At 32.0% G+C, this 21,576-nt stretch overlaps 1 protein-coding gene across 1 annotated transcript; it reads right to left on the reverse strand.

The window, feature by feature from the left end:
• Window positions 1-1,628: 1,628 nt before the first annotated feature.
• Window positions 1,629-15,373, reverse strand: LOC126695802 (exopolygalacturonase-like). Its single transcript, XM_050392615.1, has 6 exons — window positions 15,304-15,373; window positions 14,503-14,949; window positions 3,619-3,707; window positions 3,182-3,493; window positions 2,195-2,707; window positions 1,629-2,054 (listed from the first exon to the last, which is right to left on the reverse strand). Exons 1-6 carry the CDS (start codon window positions 15,371-15,373, stop codon window positions 1,827-1,829), a joined length of 1,659 nt encoding a protein of 552 aa, XP_050248572.1. The 3' UTR covers window positions 1,629-1,826.
• Window positions 15,374-21,576: the final 6,203 nt, after the last annotated feature.

A 21,576-nucleotide genomic window follows, 5' to 3' on the forward strand; every position in this document is an offset into this window, starting at 1 on the left:
TATTTTAGAATTAGAAATCTACGGTTGGTGAAAAGGGAAAGTTTTTTTTTTTGAGAATACAGTAAACTAAACACACACACACGGGGAGTGGGGATGAACCTTTAATATCACACAACTCACAGTATACAAAAGCCGGTAACTCTTGTATACGGTGTGAAGGCTTTAAAGGGAAACTCAAACACACAGCTAACCGATGTGGGACTAACCCACTTTCTTCGGTGAAAAGGGAAAGTGGTTACCTAAAATAGGGCAAGTAACAAATTGGGAGAAAAATATAAGTAAGCTTCTACTATTGCTCTAACAAGCTTTTAAATAGCTAAAGGACGGATGAGAGAGGCGCAAGAGATTAGTATTAAAAGAGGAATGTATATGAAGCAAAAGTTGTATATATAAACTTGAATAATATGGCGGGGTTCTCGATGAGGTTGGGAGAGTTTTTGAATAAGAGAATCAAGCTATTTGGTCTATATATAGGAATCAGATATAAAAACCCCCTGTTTATTTTCTCTTATCCTCCAAGGATTAGGATAAATTTACATGAAGTAATTTTTGGCCTTTCAAATTTCCATGCTTTTAAAAAATTAAAAATAATAATAATACAACCTTACCAAACACAAAAACGAGATGGATTAGAGTATGAAAAAAAAATAGTGTGGGGCTATTTATTTTAATATTAGAATAATTAAATAAGTAAAGTGACTTAGAGGTTTTTTGTGGTTAATAAAGGCATGTTTGGTATACTGTAACAGTAATTACATAAGAATAGAATAAGTATTACCACAAATACAAGACAATGTAATGCAATGCTTATTACTATTCATTTGTTTAGTGACAACACAATAATAGAATCTTAAAGATAATAGAATGAAAGCATTTTAAAACAAACTTAAGATATATTTTAGGAAATATCTTACTCATATAATTATATTTCTAAAATATAATATTTTTAAATTTGAAAGAGAGAGATTAGTTATTTTTATGATTTTTTATTTTTATAACTGTTATGTGCATATAGAAAATTTATTTATTTGGAAATATGTTAATTTTAAAAATTAATAAACCTATTAAGAAATAGCCTCTACATCTTTTTTAGAGATAAATAATTATTCATCATTTTAAAGAATGACTATTCATAAAAAATGATTATTTCTTGTTATAAAAACATAACTAAATTACTAAATAGTTAAACCATAGGAATAACTATTATATTACAATGTCTATTACAGTCTACCAAACTTACCCTAAGTCTTTTTAAGTGAGGACTTAATGTTGTAAAAACATACTAAATCCCACTAGAGAGAGGATTCTTAGTAATTTATAAGTGGTTGATGTTTTTAGGCACATAAAGTGATAAAACACAGCATAATCATTCCCCTTCAAAACACCCGGAAGTTTTCTCCTTTAATTAGAAGTGTAAAATTAAACCACCCCACAACCAAAAAAAAACTCTTATTTACACCACATTATCAAAAGAATTAAAAGAATAAGAGTGAAATTATAGAAAACTTTAGGAGAGATTAGTGCCATTTTCCTATAAGATATTATTACATGCAAGTAAAGCTACTTATTTACTCCGCAGTCCACGTTATACAAAGAATGGACACATCACCTTAAAATTTCAAGGGCACTTTTCTTTAGAATCAAATTTCAAAACAACTGACAATTTACAAATACGAAGTGGAATACACCGCCTACAACATTTCTTGTAGGTAAGCATTCAAATCAAGTACAAAACAATATACTGTCAAAAGAATGTAGGTTAAGAGTGCTAGATTATTCATCTTCAATTTGTCTTGATTTCAAGCAAGGTGCTGCAACTAGGAGTGCTATATGCAAGATTGGGGTTGTTGTAAACCACTAGCAATACCTTTGGCATTGACACATGAGGATGCCACAGGTCCTTCAACACCATGGTAACTTAGGTTAATCTCGTCGAGCTCAATCTTCTCACAAGGTTTGCTTTTGCTACAATCAAAAGCAACTGCAAGTTTTGAACTAGAGGTGCCCCTAATGTTTCTGTACTTAACATCGTGAATCTGAACTTGGGAGTCACCCTGTAGATAAAAAAGATCACAAACATGGTAAAAGAAGTTTTATATAACATATGATTTAATCAAGAAAATAGTCACATAAACCAAAAACCTATGCAAAAGGAACAAGCATATGTAAAATCATTTGTAAAAGAGCTTGGTACCTTTTCACATTTGCTAGATGGGCAATATTGTTGATCAATGATGATGGGGTTGTTGACATTCTCCATGATGATATCTTCAAATGTAAGGTTGAAAACATTGCCTGGATAAGGTTTAGCCCAAGTTTTGACCCTCAAGCCATTTTGAGTGCCAATGAAGGTGCAATTAGTCATTGTTAATCCACTAACATCTTCTTCATTAGGTCCCCCACCAAGGCTTCCAACACTAATTCCATGACCCGGGCCACATGTTACGTTCCTAATGTTTATGTTTTTAGAACCAGGACTCATTGATACACAATCATCTCCCGTGGCTATTGTCGAATCCGTGATTTCAATATTGCTAGATGAACCAATGTGTATTCCATCGGTATTGGGGCTATCTTCGGGTGCTATTATATGTATGTAATGAAATTCTATACCTTTGGATCCAAAAAGGTTCATGTGGGCATTCTTGCTGTTGATTGAAGTTAGGCTAGTAATCTTTGAATTGGTGACAAAATCAAATCTCAATGACTGGAAGACATAAAAGAAAAACACAATGTGAATAATATGCATCTCAAACACAATTTCAATTTAAAGTGTTTTGATTAAATTTTGTGGTTTGGAATTGTTACAATAAGTAAGACGTACCTAATAGCTTAATAAACTAAATAAGTAAATTTCTTTATAATTATAATTATAATAATTATTATTATTTTAAAAGGGGGTAACACAACCACAAAACATTAGATAGTAAAGAAAGAAACTGGATTGAAAATTTTTCTAATGAGGAAAGAAAATGAAATCATTTTTTCAAACGAACATTTTCTAAGTACAAGGAAAAAAAATAGATTATGGAAATGTGAAACTATATGACCTATAGAAAAGTCTACTGGATGAAAAGAACCAAAGGATGCAAAAATGAATAATTCAAGACAAAACACATGATTATGGGCAACACCATTTTTTAGCCCAGTTTAAGAAGGATTCGTTGAAACAAGAACTTACAATGGGAAGAGATTTGCAGTTTGGATCTTTACTGCAAGTATTGTCATCCCAAGCAGAGGGACCTTGGCCATCCAATTTTCCACCACCGCCGAGTATCAACTGGTCTATATATTGGAAGGTGATCCAATGGTCAACATTAATTGTAGATGCTTTATCTGTAGGAGCTTGTAGGGTCCCTATGATTTGAAATTCTACTTGGCCCTTGCATGGGCCTTTCAACACTATAGGCCGCAACATATATGTTCCTTGTGGGATTAATACAATATTTTTTCCTTCAGATTGGCAAGCTTTGTTAAATACATTTTCAAAAACCTACAGAGACAAACACACACAATAACAAAATTATAAAACAATTACATTGCTCTGTTAATATACTTCAATGCTGCTGACTTAAGAAATGATTCAAGATTATCCTAATTCTCTTGAGCAAAAATTACCTTACTGTTATCAGTTTTTCCATCGGCAATAGCACCATCTTCCATCACATTAAAAACTGTATTTCCTAACCCAACTTCAGAAATGCATGCTAATAAGAACATTAGGTAAACACAACGAATAACTGATATTGAACCCATATTTTTTTACTTTTACTACTACTGCTATTTGATTGTTATGGTTTTTCAGTATTTATAATGAATTTTTGTAGATAAAAATGGAATAAAATTAACAATAAAGAATGCACAATAATTTTTCAGCAATATTCCTAAATTATCCTATCTTCTCACACTTGAGCCCACCACAAATCTACGATATATGCTATTTTTAGAATGAAGAGAAATGAAGGGGAAGGATAAGAGAATTAAGGCAAAAGTGGCAAGAGTGTACTAAAATTATTTTTAATCATCTTCTATTCTCCTCCTCTTTTCCCTCCCTTTATCTCCTTCCATCCAAAGATAAAGTTAGTTTCTTTTTTTTTTTCTTTTTCTTTTTTGTTAATGGTCCATGTGTGACAGTGTGAGGTAATAGCTTAATTTTGAAATGTTCTGAAATTGTTGTAAATTTATGTTGTGCCCCTTAGGGTATTATACCTAAATTTTTCCTTTTAGCTACATAATCAAATTGCTTGCAATGTGTTCTATTCCACTAACATTATCACCCGCCAATGTAACCAGTTATTTTTTTTCATTTTCTATTTTGGACCATATTAATTCAAAAAAAAAAAAAATAGGAATTAGAATCCACTCAATAAAAGTTAAACCATCAGCACCATCTTTTTTGTGAAGCCCACTTTAGGCCAGATGCATGATCGGCCCTAATAATTCATCTATAATTGATGGGTTAGATATTATGTGGATGAGTTTTTTGTTCAACTCAATAAGGTTGGGAGAGAGTTTTCTGAATAAGAGAAGGAAGGTATTAACAAGGAGGATAACTTTTATCATCTTCTCCTTCAAAGATTAGGATAAATTTACATGACGTAATTTTGGACTTTACAATTTCTATGCGTTAAAAAATAAAAAATAAAAACAGTGTAGGGTATTTCAATATTAGAATGATGAATGATAAATAAATTAATGAGATAATAAGTTAAGTATTTTTTAAGTGAGAAGTTAGTGTTTTAATCAAACTAGATGTTGAAATATTAAAATTCCAAAAAAAAAAAATTAATTTCAATTTTTTGTTAAAGAATCATTTTCTTTTTAATTTTTTGTTAAGGTATTTGTTATTTAAAAGAAGAAGTATTAAATAATAGTTTTTTTTTTTTTAACGCCATTTTTGTTTTGTTTTTGGAGAGAGAATATTACAGGGAAACTAAAATAAACAAAAACAGAAATTCAACGGAAACAATATATATATAATATATATATATATATATATATTTATATATATATATATATATTTATTTATATTTATATTTATATATGAAGCTGGTTTACCAAACTTTTCCAATCGAATATTTTATGAGTTGTTTTTCGTTTACTTTTTGTTCAAGAAGAGTCAACTGGCATGAGGTTTGTGATGATGATACGCCTAATAATCTCCACTAATTGCCCTAATGTATTGAAACCCATGACAAGTTTAGACCACTATTACTCAACTTCCATTTCAATTTCAGTAATTACAAGGTAGGATTTAGCCTCTGCTTGGATACTAATGAAATTAAAATGAAAAATATTTCAATATTCAGCTTATTTTTACTACTATTTATGGGTTTTACTGTACTTGTTGGTACTATTCATGAGTTTTACTGTACTATTTCAGCTAACTTTTACCTTTATCTATAGTATTTTCAACAATAAGTTTTCAGTTTTAGCAAAATAAGCAGTATTCAAACAGACCCTTCATATACATTTTAAAATTCAAATTATATTTGACTAATTTGATTCATATTTATCATTGTGCTATGTCTACTCTCCACTAATTACCCATGGCTTCTTCTTAAAAAAAAAAAAAATTACCCATGGCAATTTTCAACTACTATTACTCACCTTCTATTTTAATTTAAGTAACAATAATAACGAAGTAAGATTTAACATGCATTTCAAAACTCAAATTATGTTAACTAATTTATGCATATTTATTATAGTGATATGTCTACTCTCCACTAATTACCCCAATTTATTCTTACCCATCATAATTCTCACACTTCCATAACAAAGTCAGACATTATATACATTTTCAAAATTCAAATTTTGTTGACTAATTTAGCTCATATGTGACGTGTCTAATTGTTTCATATTTAAAATATTATTAATTTTTTGGCTTGAGTTATATACAGTATTATTAATCATTGTATAAAATAAAGGGAATAAAACAACATAGGTACCCCATATAAAATAGTTTATTAACCCTAGAGGATAGTAATATACTCATGTATTTTATTAGTGATTATGTTGAATGGTTGATTATAATATAATAAAGACTATAATTACTATTTTTTCTTTAATGTCCATTTTAAAAAATAAACAAATTCTTTTCTAAATGCAATTTCTTTCTTGATTGATTTGAATGAAAATTCATTTTGAATTACTCTATGCAAGACGGTGCAAAGCGAAGTGGATCAGGCGAGTTGGGCGTATTAAATGGATTGTTGCACAAGCCTACAAGTAACTATTAATGGGATTTTTTTTAATATGCTCAAATACATTATTTTATTTATTTCGTATCATTATCAAAATAATATAAAAATATTTTAAATAATATAAAAACTTAATGATCATTTGTTAAAATCAAAATAGTGTTTTCGTTCATTTAAATATGAAAACAAAACTCACTGCAACAATTTGAAACAAAATAGCAAAAAACCAAAACGTTCACTTTCTCTTATCAATCTTCTTTTTCTTCATATCATCCTCTTAAATAGGCTACATAGCATTCAAAGGAATTTTTTATTTTTTTAGAATCAAATTTCAAAGTCAATTACAATTTACAAATATGAGATGAAAATGGCCAAATACCACCCTTTCATACAATTTGTAGCAAAAAAACATTGTTTCAAAACTAAATAGAGATCTACCACTTTTTCTAGTACTCAAGTTCACTAAACTCAAGTTCCCTATTTTCTATTCCACCGTGGCACTTGCTGACATGGCATTTGGGATTAAAAAATACCACTTCGTACTCGAGTTTCCTAGGGTCGAGTACTGTATAGTGTGGTACCCGAGTCCACTAAACTCGGGTATCAATCTGTATTGCAAGTAAACTCTCTGAATCTGTATAGTGTGGTACTCGAGTTCCCTGTTACCCACAATTAAACTCTCTGAATCTCCCTCTCACTCTCTCAATCTCGCTATCATCTCACTCTAACTCTCCCACACGCTCTCAATCTCCCTCTTAGTCTCGGTCTCGCTCTCATTCTCAGTCTCCCTCTCGCTCTCAGTCTCCCTCACAATCTCAGTCTCGCTCTATACTCTCCCTCTTGCTCACGCTCTGTACTCTCACTCTTAGTCTACATCTTCAGTTTGGAATCACAAGGTATGTCTCCTTATCTCAATATTGTTTGAGCATTGGGGGGTTAGGGTTATTTGTGGGTATATGTCGGTATTTGTGGGTATTTGTGAGATTGAGTAGGTTGCTTAGAATATATAGAGGATCCATAGCTGAGCCTAAATTTTTTTGGGAGTTGATGTTATTGAATAATGAGTAGGATGCTTCGACTATTAAAGTGAGGGTGAGGGTTGATTTTAATAATGTCGAGAGACTTTCATTTTAGAAATTTCTTCCATCTAAAACTTGTGGCTTTCTCATTTATTTATTTAGGGGTGAAAATGTTTTATCTTGTATGCTGGTGTATTCTATTTCCATTAGCTAAATATGTTGTAATCTACTTAACATTCTAAAGTTTAATTCATTTTTTTTTTATGAAATCAATGAAGGCTGCATTAAATATATATTATTGCCATTTTTAGTCAAATATGTTTATAATTAAAAATAAATAAATAAGAAGAAGAAGAAAGTTTATGTATTTGAAGTGAATTTCTAATTGTGAACTGCCATATCAATTTCAAAGATCATGCTTGTAGTTTAGACACCCTGCCCATTGTAATGCCATGACTCTGTTTACGTACCAGGCATAAACACATCCAAAACAAATGACTTCACTTTACCCTAATGCAATTCTTTTTCTTTTAAATTTGCCAATAAACTATAACACAAGTAACACTTTTTGCTTCGTCTAGTAGTTTATTGAATCTACTTGTAAGGTATATAGCCACTCTCTCTAGAATGAAATTCAAGCTTATAAAAGAAATTTATTAAAGAAAAAGAAAGAAAAAGTATGAACTTAATTATGTGAATTTTCCTCATGTGTCATGCTCCTTAAAAAGAGAATTAGAATGTTCATGCTTTGCATTTGGCCTAATGGGCCAGTAGTCACTTAATGGGCCATTAATCACCTTTAATTTATGCCAGATATGGACTCACATCTTAATTGAAGAAAAGTCTTCTACACCAAGTTCACCTATTTCATATTGAAATGGGATTCATTAATAAGAAATTAGAGTCCCATGTGGGCTGGACTCCTGGGTGCATGCAGCCGTGCACCCCAACAAGATATCCATAAAGACCCACACAAAATAAGAAATTGTTAAAAACTATAAAAAATAAATAAATAAAATAAAATAAAAATAAAGCTCGTCATTTTTTCTAAAAAAATATTCAGTTTTTTTTTTTTTTTTCCCAATAAGATTGGACGTGTTAATTTCATCTTTCTTCTGTTATTTTGAATTTACTCCAAAATGTACAATTCAATTCTCAAATGGTATATGTTTAATCATTATGAATAAAATAAAATTAAAAAAAAAAAAAAACATTTATTTGGAAGAAAACAGACGAAATAGAGAAAAGAGAAGAGATTGAGTAACTGCAGGTATGTCATATGTGGGTATATATAATTATAAAACAGAGTAACTGCACGAACCGATCGAAAAATGACAAACTAGCCGTTGCAATGAACATCAAGAACAGACTTTAAACTAACTAACTGCACCTTTATCCAATTGAAATAATACAAGTGTCTATTAATAACTAATCTTGAATACACGACTTGTAGCTGAACTGCAGACCAAAACCACGACTTGTAATAGGAGCTAAACGACTTTGTGGTGAAGCTGTGATAAATGGGACGACGACATGTTTTTCTGAATTCTGGAAACATATTCAGCGGCAATTTATTTTTAATAATATTTTTGAGAGGGGATTGTTTTGGAGACAATGAATTTTTTTCATTAAAAATAAAAAGGATTCTAACTTCATTGTTTATATGGGAAACATATTTTTGTGACATTTTTGTAAAAAGAGGGATCATGTAGTTCCATACTTGTACCTAATGTACGATAGCTATATCTCTTTGTTAATGATTAATGCAGCTAGACCAAAGTAGACTAAATTGAACTAATTTTTTTTTTTTTTAGATAACTATGGCTACAGGTTTTTCTCTTTAAATTTGGGGTGTTGTAATAAATTTTTGAAAAAATTTATTCAATTCTCAACCTTCTTTCTTTCTCTCTCTTTCTATATATATATATATATATATATATATTCTTGTTTTGAGGAATTGTAGGCTATGATTGAAATTCTTGTTCTGTGAGCATAGTTTATGTTTAATTTTAAGTATATTTTTTGTTCAAATGACAACTATTTTAATTCTCCCTTGGAATTAATATATATATATATATATATATATTTATTTATTTATTTATTTATTTATTATTAACGCAGAAGAATGTTTAAGGTTTTTGAGCTTTCTTGAATTCAGGAATATTATTTGGAATTTGAATAAAAATTTTGAATTTTTAGTTAGTGTACAGATGAACAATTGGGAGAATGTAATCTTAATTCTCATTGATTCTATGAAATGATGAATCTCTCTTTTATATACAAGAAAACAGGGTAAGAAATTAGCTAACTAATATAACGGCTACAATAGAAAAAATAACAGAAAATCCCACCAACTCTAACAGCCTATCAGTAAAAACCACGTGGTAAAGTCTGTAATTAATAAATAGTCTAAACGACGTTTAGTTTACAGTGAAATTATTTATACGACAAGTAGCATAACAATAGCTTAGAACTAAGCAACAAAATTAAGCACACTGAGATGTTTAATTGCTTCAATCTCTAATATATACTTTGTTGTGGATCAAATTTCCGTTAATTTTATATACAGTAAACAAATCATATTCAATTATATTTTATCCAAAACCAAGACATATCTAGCTCTAGCCAAAATGAATTTGATTCATACTCCTTAAAATGCATAGCCTCTTTCATTGCATATTCTTTTTGCTAAGCACAACTTGTACATTATAAACGCTACCAGCATTTGACAAAGTTGATGCTTAATTTTGCAACCCGTTTGTTCATCATTAACCTTTGCAAAATCTACAAAGACCGTTTGTTTGTGTCTTGTGAAGCTCATCATGTACACCTCTAGAATGCATTCAACCCTTTCACTTCACTTTTTTAGTATTTTTCCTTGTTTCTTTTTACTCTACTTCAAATAATACAATTCAAATTGAAAATTGAAAATGTTCAATCAATATCTTAAAAAAAAAAAAAAAGACTTCAATTATCTCTTATCACAATTATCCCAAAAATAGTAGGGAAACATGTTTGAAATCCATTTTTGAATTGTCAGTACATTCTTGTGGATCAACAGGTCTCATGAAATTAAGCAAAGATTTAGATTCGGATGACTTTGCTCAACCCAAATACATTTTTACAGTACTCCTTTTACAGCTTCAACTCTAACCTGGTTATCTAGATTTTTAGAGTACAAATAAAATCCAAAACATAAGAAAATAACTTGGAATCAGCAAACATTAAAAACATAACGTTTTCAATAAGCAGTCTGTTAAAATTGAAGAAGCAGATTTCTCGTACTGAGGCCACAATTAAATAAAACGGCTGCGTTTTATAATGGGACGACTGCAATTTAACTGAAGCGGCGTCGTTTTTTGTTCAGCGTATGTTTAAATGAAGGGAACGACGTCATGCTACTTAGAGAGAAATGCTTACGTGGAATTCCACTATAAGTGCTTAACATGCTTAAACACGTGTTCCTACTATTGCGGCAAATATTTTAGATTTCCTGTTTTGGTAGTTAACATTTGTCCAAATTTTATTTTAACGCACAAAAATTTGCTTTTTCTACTTTGATATAGCATTTGAAAATACACTTCATGCTGGGACTTAAATAATGATCTATAGGGAAAAGGGAATTGATTAGCAAACTATAAGAAAATAAAACTAAAATAATAAAATTTAATTGAAAAGATTTTTAACGGTTTAGTAAATGTAATTTAAATTGAGAGAAAATAAAAATATATTAAGGCGCTAAGGTTTAGGAATCCACACACAACACATCTATTAATAGTCTTAACAATATTTATTTTATAACTCAACTAAAATTCATACATATGATGATCTTAGTCGGAGGATTTAACAATAAAAACTCAAGAATTAATTGTCTAAGGTAGTTTCATGAAATTGATTGATTTTAGGTAAAATAAAACTAGTGAATTAGCTCGCAGGGAATACTAAGCATTTGACGTGTTTGGAGTCTATGATAAATCAAAGGATTATACAGAACTAAACACTTTTCTAAATGAGTAAAACAATAAAAAAATAAAAAAATAAATAAAACATTAAAACATAAGCATTAAAACCAATAAATAATTGTTAAGAACATACCAATAAACGGTTGAGTTTTACCCCTTGCCTTAACAAGGCTTCTACCAAGCTATAATACAAATAAAACTCTAAAAACTGTAAAGAAATTTTAAGAAAACCTAAATTACATTCTATGGCAACTATCCTCTGAATTTTTCCCTAAATAGCCTTTAAATAGGTCAAGGAATCCTATTACAAGTTGAATTTCCGTTTGAAGAAAATTCCAGGTTTTTAGGCTTCACTTAACCAATGTTTTTGGCCAATTTAACTTCAGAATCGGACTTTCGGTAAACTACAAAGTTGTAGCCCTTTAAGTTCGATTTCCAACCCAACTTGAATCATCTCGATTGGACATCTAAGCTGAAAGTTATTCTCAAAATACTAACTGGTGCGTAGGCTGGAATCCTAATCCAAATTGGACTTTGATTTGGTGCAAATTTCCTTTGATTTCTTACTCTAATTGGACTTGAATTTAATTGGGTTGGCCTTCTTTGACTTTATCATGGCCCTTGTAAAAGTAAAGTCCATTAGTTTTCTTCTTTGCACAAATCCAGTTATTTAATTTCATTATCCTACAAAAGACAAATTCATGCATTAAAATTCAATTAAGCACAAAATTGATTATTTAGCATTATTCCCAAACCAACTATAAAATGCATGAATTAACTTAAAATAAGTATGATAATGATTTCTAATAATGATATAAATATGCAAAATTAAGTTATTATCACTTCACGTCAATTATTTTTATTTTCATATGCCATTATTTTTTAATCTCTCTCTCTCTCTCTCTCTCTCTCTGATGCATCAAACTCATCAACAGTCAAACACCATTCTCTACTAGCAAACCCACCACCACTCCCACAACTCATCACCACCTCAAAGGCTTAAACCCACCACCATTCTTGCACAAACCACCACCTCCTCATATGCTTAGACCCACCATCATTCTCACAACCCACTACCACCTTTGCCTCAAAGGCTCAAACCCACAACTCATAACCACCACCTCCACCAAAACCATCAACAAAGACACCAAATCCAACAAAACCCATTGTAATCTCCTCCAACAAACCCACACTGATCTCCTCTAACAAACCAACAAACAAGAGAGAGAGAGACAGAGAGGCAGGTAGCTTAGTGAGACCTGTTGTGGGTGGAGATCACTAAGAGAGAGAATGTGTGAGAGAAAGGTATGTGAAAGGAGAGATAGAAAAATAGAATAAAACAATGAGAGGAGAGAGAAAAAGAAATTAAATTTTCTTTTTAGCATTGGTGTTCGTATTGTCATTTATAACATTTTTTGGCATGACTCATCCTTTCACGTATTCCATGACAAATTTTTTGGCATTTAGAACATTTCATGTAAATGGTTTTATCGTGTTTGGTGTGCCACATGCCAAATATTTGGCATTTGGCACACTTGATGCTAGTGTTGTTACAGTTTTTTTTTTTTTCCCCCACATTTTCTTATTTTCCAAACTTAAGTGTATATAAGAGTCTGAGCATTGTATATGAATGTTCAAATAGTATGTAAAACACCTTGAACGTTTAGACCCCCAAAATACAAATTACCAGTTCAAGCTTATTATCAAACAATGTATGTGCAAAATATGAAAATAAGCTAAACTAGAATTGATAAAACAATCTAAACAAAATAAAATCACAACCACAACAGAAATTAAATGGCAAAGATTAAAGGAAGAGAGATGCAAACATAAAAACAACACAGCGATGTGTTATCGAAGAGGAAACCAAAGTCCTCGACATAAAACCTCTCCACCGCCCTCCAAGCGGTCAATAATCCACTAGAGAATGAAGCTGGGATACATGAATAGCAAAAGACCCTCCAAACCTAATCTACCCAGTGTATCTAAGCCCTCCAAGCTTCTTGCTCTAACGAAGTTACGCCGAACCTTTATTTTCTCTAACTTACTGAATCCAGCTATAGCCCATAATATCAACCAATATCAATTGGTCCCTTTCTAACTGCTTCCCAAGTACCAAATAGCCTCCTCACAAATATGGATATGGTGAGAAAAAGGTTTTGGCTAATGTACCTCTCAAGGATGTATCAATGGAGAGGGTGAGAGTAGAGGAATTTGGAGAATCAAAGGATGAAGATTGTGGATAAGTCAATATTGTTTTTCTCTAGGGTTTCTCTCTCAAAATTCTCTCTGGAAGCTCTCTACAATACGTGGGTATAAGGGCTATTTATACTGTTGTGTGTTTGGAACGCGAAAGATCAGTTTTACCTAAACAGAGTAGTCTGGCGACTTGGCCTCGCGACTAGACTAAGTCGCGAGTTCAAGTCGCAAGTTAACTGCCTGGCCAGCCTAGGACTTTTGTCCTGTAGTGCAACAGCTGGCGTGACTCTTCAGTTTCTCTGCATGCTTCACACATGTGCCTCTTTGGCGACTTGCCAGCCGCGAGCCAGTCGCAAGGCCCTGCTGAGTTGCACATTTCTGAGTTTTTCTTCACACTTTCTCACACACTACCCTTACATGATTCCCACCTAAATATAGGGTTTCTAAATGCTAAATTACAAACAAATTTGGTACGGAATAAAGCCAACAAAATGGTTGATTAAATTCAACCTTACAATATATCTACACTCCAACTAATCCATGTTTGATTAAACACAAAAAAAAAAACCAATGACTATGTGATGCAGGAAGCAGAAGCGTCCAGAAGCAAAACATGTCTACCTCTAGAAAACAAGAAACAAAACATGTTTGTTTCTAAAAATAACATCGAATCCACGAGGATTCCTTGAATCCACAAGGAGAAAATGTTAGGAATTCACCAGAGAATAAAAAGACAAAAGTTTGAATTTTATTGATTGAATAATTGTTAAAAAACGTGTACAGACTTAGGGTCCTATTTAAGGGCTCCGTAAACTTGATAGACAAGAAAATATTTTTTTAAATAATTCCTAATTAATACTTAACTATAACATGAACCACATTTGACCTAAAAAGCATTAAAAACACCTAAAAACAAGGAAATAAATGCCCTAAACCTAAAATAATGAAAATTACATAAAAATACCAAATATAACAAATTACATAAATTAATTTGAAGATTTTGTGCTACATCAAACCCCTCCACTTGAAACAAACTCGTCCTCGAGTTGATGGTTGAAATCTGGAATCTTCCATACCAAGTGAACAAATACTTTGAATACTTCATCTTCTTTGTATTCTTACCAAACTTGAAAGTCATCAATTGGGCAACTTGAACTTCTGGTCCCTTGATCTTCATGCAATTAAAAATATTCACCAAATAATAGTCAATGATCAAATCAAATCTTTCCACCCCAATAAAATCAATATACTTTATTTTGGTGCCTCCCACCAAAATAATAGGAGCTTGAACATTGCAATCATTTAACTTGACTTCATCGAGATCATTGACAATTTCCTCTATAATTTCTTTTTTAATGGTCTCTACTATCTTGACTTCAAGATCTTTCTCTATAATAGGGTCTTCATTAATCTCCTCCACAGTCTTGATTTCTGGTTCTTCTTCTATAACAAGGCCTTCATTAATTTTCTCAAAAATCTCTATATTTTCTTCTTTGACTTCTACATATTCTTCAAGAAAAGTATTTTCTTCAATATGTAATTCTTCCTTTAATGGTGGAATATATGACTCTTCAAAATAATTTAAACATGAACTTCTTGGCCAATAATAATCTTGTATTGTATACAACAAGATTTCTTCTAAATCCAAATGAGAAAATTTGATAGCAAGCATCTTTTTCATCCTTGGCCATGAATGAATCTTATCTTTACCTTCTCGGATTCTATTAGATTGTACTCATTCCCACCAACGTAAGGCATACTCACTAAGTTTGTATAAAGCAAGTCCAACTTTTCTCTCATAATAAATATTCTCAAGGTCAAATAAATCCTCTAGATCAAGTAACCAATCAAGAAAATCTTCTTTATAAAAATAACCATTAAAACTTGCAATTCTTTTATAAGGCTTATATGAAATTTTCTTACCAATAGGTTGCCCGTGAGTTATGTCTCTATGACAGTTATCCCTATTGTCTCCATGCTCCAATGATGGCATCTTAGCAAAGACATTTGTGAGTGCTAGCTATACGTCACATAATACTTGCTAAGTTTTCAATTACCGAAATTGCTACCGTCTCATATGTTAACCACCAAACCAGGATAAGTCAAGGCTATGATACCAGCTAATGCGGGATGCGGAAGCGTCAAGGAGCAGAACACATCTACCTCTAGAAAACAAGAAACAAAACATGTTTGCTTTTGAAAATAACCTTGAATCCACAAAGAGAAAGGGTTTGGAATCCATCAGAGAATAGAAAGACAAAAGTCTGAATTTTATTGATTGAATAATTGTTAAAAAAACGTGTACAGACTTAAGGGCCTATTCAAGGGCTCCGTAAAACATGACAGACAAGAAATATATTCTAAAATAACTTATAATTGTTACCTAACCATAATAGGAACCAAATTTGACCTAAAAAGCTTTAAAAATAGGAAATAAATGCCCTAAACCTAAAATAACGAAAATTACATAAAAATACCAAAAATAACAAATTACATAAATTAATTTGAAGATTTTGTCCCATATCACAATTCTAGCCCACAACACACAAAATTCCATCATTAAAATGCTAGGGCATGGTTTCATTCAACAAATTAACCGAGGTGTTACATGTAGAGTTGTCAAATGGGTTTGGGGTGGACATAATTAGGTTGGGTATATAAAACCCATTTACCCATTAAAACCTATTTAACTAATTTTTTTTAACCCAAACCCAACCCAACCTAATTATAATGGGTAAACCCCAACCCACCCAATTATCAAAATTACCAAAATGCCCATAAACACAATAACAGCACAGAGAGGAAAATAGAGGAATGTGCACCGTTTGGTTATTGAGAAAATTTAGAAAAATAAGGAAATGAATTTTGAAAATTGGATTCCAATTATTTACGACCTGAAAACCAACACACAAAAAAAAAAAAAAAAAAATGCTTTCTCCTCCTCCTCCTTCGAAACCCCCAAGCTCATCATCCATCCTAACCCAGTCCAGACCCGAATCTACGACATCGCGTGTCAGGTCAAGTACCTTGTTGACTCCCCGGAGAACATTTGGGGATGCCTCGGCGAGTCCATGTTCGTCGAGTCCATCAAGTCCATGTTCTTTGAATTTTCCTCTGCTTCACCATCAGTGGCAGATCGTCAAGAGCTCAAGGTTCAAATCTCGCAACGGAGCCACGAGCAGTTGCTGGAGTGAGAGCTTCCGATTTCGGCTTACGCCGATGCATTGGCTGGCGTCACCATCATCGACGAGATTCACCCTAATCAGGTTCTTCCTGTCAATCATCCAATCGTTTCCAACTTCAATTCCGTCTAGAATTTCTCTCAAGGTTTGGAAAATGCTTCCTTCAATGCTTCGAACCGCTAGAAATGGACTCTGGTGAGCTCTCTTTTAATGCTTTTGTTAAAGATATTAATGAAATTGGAATGCTTTTGGTTGCCGAGAAAGTTAGGGAAACAAAATAAGAAAATTAGAGTCTAATTTTGTTTGAGGGCTGGGTTTTTTTTTTTTTTTTTTTTTTTTAATATATGAAAAGGGCTAGGTTGAATTTGGGTATATTATTTTTGGGTTAAATGGGGTTCAATGGGTTCTTAGTTAAAACCCAATAATCATTGGGTCTAATTGGGTTGATGCCCATTTAACCCAATTAATAATTGGGTGGGTTTGGATTCAATTAAAGTGGGTGGGTTTGGGTGGACAAATGGGTTTGGGCTTACTTTGCCACCCCTACTTACATGTAAGTTATGTGTATAGGGGCGTAGTTAGGATTATTATTAAATTTTTTTTTTTTGGAGGGTTGAATTACATATTTATATGTTAGTCATAACTCATAAATATATTATATACAAAATAGAAGTGCTACATCCACTATGTTTTCACAATAAATTTTAAGTAGTAAGTTATTACTAGTTCTAATTTGAAACCATCACTAAAGTTATTTTTTTGTCCATTAGTTGAAATTTAAAAGTTCAAAGGATCATTAAAATGGAACTGGAGTTTAGTTAGTTTTAGTTTTAAATGTCAAAAAAAAAAAAAAGAAAAAAAAAAAGAAGGGATAAAAGACTTAATGATATAGTGCTCAAATACTACGTATTGCAAATTTGGAATTACAAAATTTTGGTTGGGTATTTGGGTTGAACTGATTCTGTTGCTCTAAAGTTGAATTATCATCTATTGATTGTTGTCCTAAATTTTAGTCAATCGATTTCATTAGGGTCCATTTGGGAACAACTTATTTAGTTAAAATTGAAAACTTTGTATTAAAAGTAATATAGAAAAAAGCTAAAAGCTAGTTAAATAGTACAATGAGACTCATAAATAATACCAAAAAGTACAATAGAACCTAAGAATAATAGCAAAAATAAGCTAAAAACTCTAATAAGCTGTTGGTGAAGCGTAATTTTATTGTGCATGGGTGAAGCGTAATGAACTGAGATTTGAAATCCAAAGCACAACATCATGAATCTTTTTTCTTTTTTCTTTTTTTGATAGGACAAAATGATGAATCTTCTCATTTGAGAAAAGTCAAAAAGTTTATGAACGTGAGTAACGAAATCTAAGAAAAAATGGTAGAGTAGAGACATTGATTTTCTTCTGAGTGTTTGCTTTCTTGTGTTTGGCACATCTTTCTTCGAGAATATATGTTTTCTTCAAACGAAATTTCTTCACCTGCGCACTAATGTAAAAAAACTCAAACAGTTTTTATTTTCTTCATAATATAATATACAATAATATGTTGTAGAAAGTGCCATCCACGTCAAGTCAAAACGTGTTTTAGGCCCTGCCCAATGTCCAGGATATTTGCGAATCAAAATTTCATTCAATTCAACATTCTTTTGATTAGATAGGAGACATTGGAATTTCTTTTTCTTGACTTTGTGAAATATATATAGCTTTAGCTAGTTACTATAAACTAAAAAGTAATGTGCTTTATTATATTATTATAAACCAAAAATTGTGATTATTAAGAATATCTTCTAAGAAAGTGCCATGGATGTGACCCAAAATTTTGACAGCAAACAGTAATGATTTCTAGAAATCCATTTCGAGCATTAGCATTGAAAAATGCTAATGCTAAATCTAAGGACAATTTAACATTTTAAGGCTTAAAACCGGTTGCATCAAAGAATGGTAAAGCTCACTATTGCAAATTTTTTTGCAATAGTGCTACAGTACTATTCTAAAGTTAGAATAGTACTGTAGCACTATTGTAAAACATATAAACATATTATATTCTGCTGAGCGCCACTCTCAACCGTCCTCGTCTCTCACCGTCCTCGTCTCTCTCATTCTCCCTCGCCCTTTCCTCTCTCTGATTGCCGTTGGCTCCACTGGGTTCGATGGTTTGTTCCGACGTGGGTCTGATTTGCTCCGATCGGTGTATCACGGGTCAAGTGGTGGATCGGCATGGTGGGCGGTGGGTTATGGTTTATGGGTTTTGGATTTGGGTTGATCTTTCCTCTCTCTGATTACCGTTTGCTCCGATGGGTTCGATGGGTTTGTTCCGATGTGGGTCTGGTTTGCTCCGATTGGTGTATCAAGGGTCAAGTGGTGGATCGGGATGGTGAGTCGTGGGTTATGGGTTTTGGGTTTTGGATTTGGGTTGATCTTTCCTCTCTCTGATTGCCGTTTGCTCCGATCGGTGTATGGCCGTTGCTCCGATCGGTGTGGTTTGTGTGTGTGTGGGTTGATCTTTCCTCTCTCTGATTGCCGTTCGCTCCGATCGGTGTATGGCCATTGCTCCGATCCGTGTGGTTTGTGTGTGTCTCGATGTGTGTGTGTGTGTGTGTGGGTTGATCTTTCCTCTCTCTGATTGCCATTTGCTCCGATCGGTTTATGGCCGTTGCTCCGATCGGTGTGGTTTGTGTGTGGCTCGGTGTGTGTGTGTGTGTGTGATAGGTTTGGATTGGTTGATCGGTTCATCATGGGTCTGTGTGTGTGTGTGTGTGTGTGTGTGGCTTTGTGTGTTGAACCAGAGCTGTGTGTGTGTGTGATGGGTTTGGATTGGCTGATCGGTGCATCATGGGAGAAATTTGTGCCAAAGGTTAAGGGAGAAATTTGTGTGTTGAACCAGTGCCAGAGGATAAGGAAGAAAGAAGAGAAAAAAAAAATGTTGGGAAAGCCCAGGAGGAAAATGTGATTCAATCACAAAAAAACAGTTAGAAATAAATGATAAAGAAAGATTAAAAAAATAATATTTTAATAAAAATAGAGTTTTTTGATGTAGGAGGTATTGTAAAATGGGATGGTATAAGTAATAAAGTGATTTTTTGAGATGGTATAATAATATAGGATAGCATTTTTCAATGCTAGTGCTCAGGTAACTAGGGCCTAGTGGTGGTTTATTCTAATTTTTACATTCGATCTCTGCCTCATTTTATGAAAGTTGTTATGCTTATTAGTTCTTTGACAAAATGCAAAAAGAGCCCTTCAACATTGGGTAAATCATCCTTTTGTCTCACTTTTATTAGGTGGAATGAAAGATGTCCTACTCCTACAATATTGATGTATTTCTACACGGTGTCAAAATTTTACTGTGCATGGGAAGCTTTAATGAATTGATGAGCTCATGGAATGCGAGGCACAATACTATGAATTTTATCATCTAAAACTATAAGTTAAACAAAAATTTATGAATGTCATAACTTTAAGTGTGTCAAAAATGAAATGGAGACATATTGATTATCTTGTTAGTCAGTGTTTGTGCCTTGGAAATTCTTTCTAGTGCTGGCCAACTTTCTTCAAAGTATTGTTTCTTTACTCAAATTAAATTTCTTCCCATTCAACCAGTGCCAGCTGAATAGTGTAGCAAGAAATGCAGTTGCCTAAGGCTCCAAGTAAAAAAAAGGCCCCCAAATTTTAACCAATAAGGTTATTTATAATCAATAAATAAAATAATATTTTTTTACCAGATGAAAAAAAAATAAAAAATAGAGAAAAATGCAACGTTTACAATATTTTTTACAACACTTTTACAATTATGCTAAGTAGTAGGTTGTTACAACCTGTTATTGATGGCAAAAAAATAATTATAGTGATATTTTCAAAGAAAAAAAAAATGCAACTTAAAATCTAGGATTTGTTGTAAAAAAATATTGTGAATGTTGTACTTCTAAAAAAAATAAGAATAATAATAAGAGTTTAATTAGCAAATTTTTACTAGTTCTCATCTAAGTCCACTACTAACACCAATTTTTTACTTACTATTATCAATCTACCATATCAACAAGTATGAAAAATTTTGTCAAATTTTTTCTATTTATAAAATTTCTAAAAAAAGAAAATTTTCTATATAGTTTTTGTTAATTAGTAGTAATTTTGCATATAAAATAAGATAATCAATTTTTACCTTAGGCCTCCAAATATATTAAGCCGCCCCTGCATTCAACCTAACGTCAGATATACTCAATAGTTGTGTGGAAAATGCCATCCACATCAAGTCAAAAAGAGTGGGGCCCTGGTGCAAGATTTGCTAATCTTTTGTCAAAGTAGGAGACATTGTAATTTCTTAGGACTTGTTTGGTATTATTGTTTAAACAATAGTTTTCGTTGTTTAAACACCACAACACGTATTTTCACTATACTTTTTCACTCACATGTATTTTCACAATACTTAAAAAATGTTACTAGAAATCTTTTACCAAACAGGCCCTTAATAAGCGTATACACTAGGTTAATAGAAAGTCATGTGTATAAAGAGGTGAAGCCATTATTATCCAAAATTGTGATTATTGAGAATGCCTTTTTTTTTTTTTTTTTTGAAAGTTTCCTGAATGTGAACCAAACTTTTGACATTAAACAGTAATGATTTGCAAGAATTCATTGCAAAATGGATAACTATCGGTGGTTTATCCTAAATTTGACATTCTCATCACCACCTCATTTTATGAAAGTTGTTCTGCTTATTACTTCTTTATGCATAAATTGAAGGAGTCCTTTTGCTTTTTGTCCAAAGAACTAATAAGGCTGAAGTTACCATCTTAAAAGTTAAAAAGAAGGTTGTTATGCTTATTAGGACAAATTAGGTAACAATCTAGAATCATGTGTAGAAATGTGCTGGGGTGCAAATGAGGAAATTTAAAATATAAAAATAAAAATATTTAGGCTCTATTTAGTTGGAAAGATGGAAAAGTGAGAGATTGAAGAATATTGGGAGAATAGAAAATTTTTTAATTTTTTAACATTTTTATTTAGTAGG

The sequence above is a fragment of the Quercus robur genome, chromosome 8 (assembly GCF_932294415.1).
Source record: "Quercus robur chromosome 8, dhQueRobu3.1, whole genome shotgun sequence".
NCBI lineage: Eukaryota > Viridiplantae > Streptophyta > Magnoliopsida > Fagales > Fagaceae > Quercus > Quercus robur.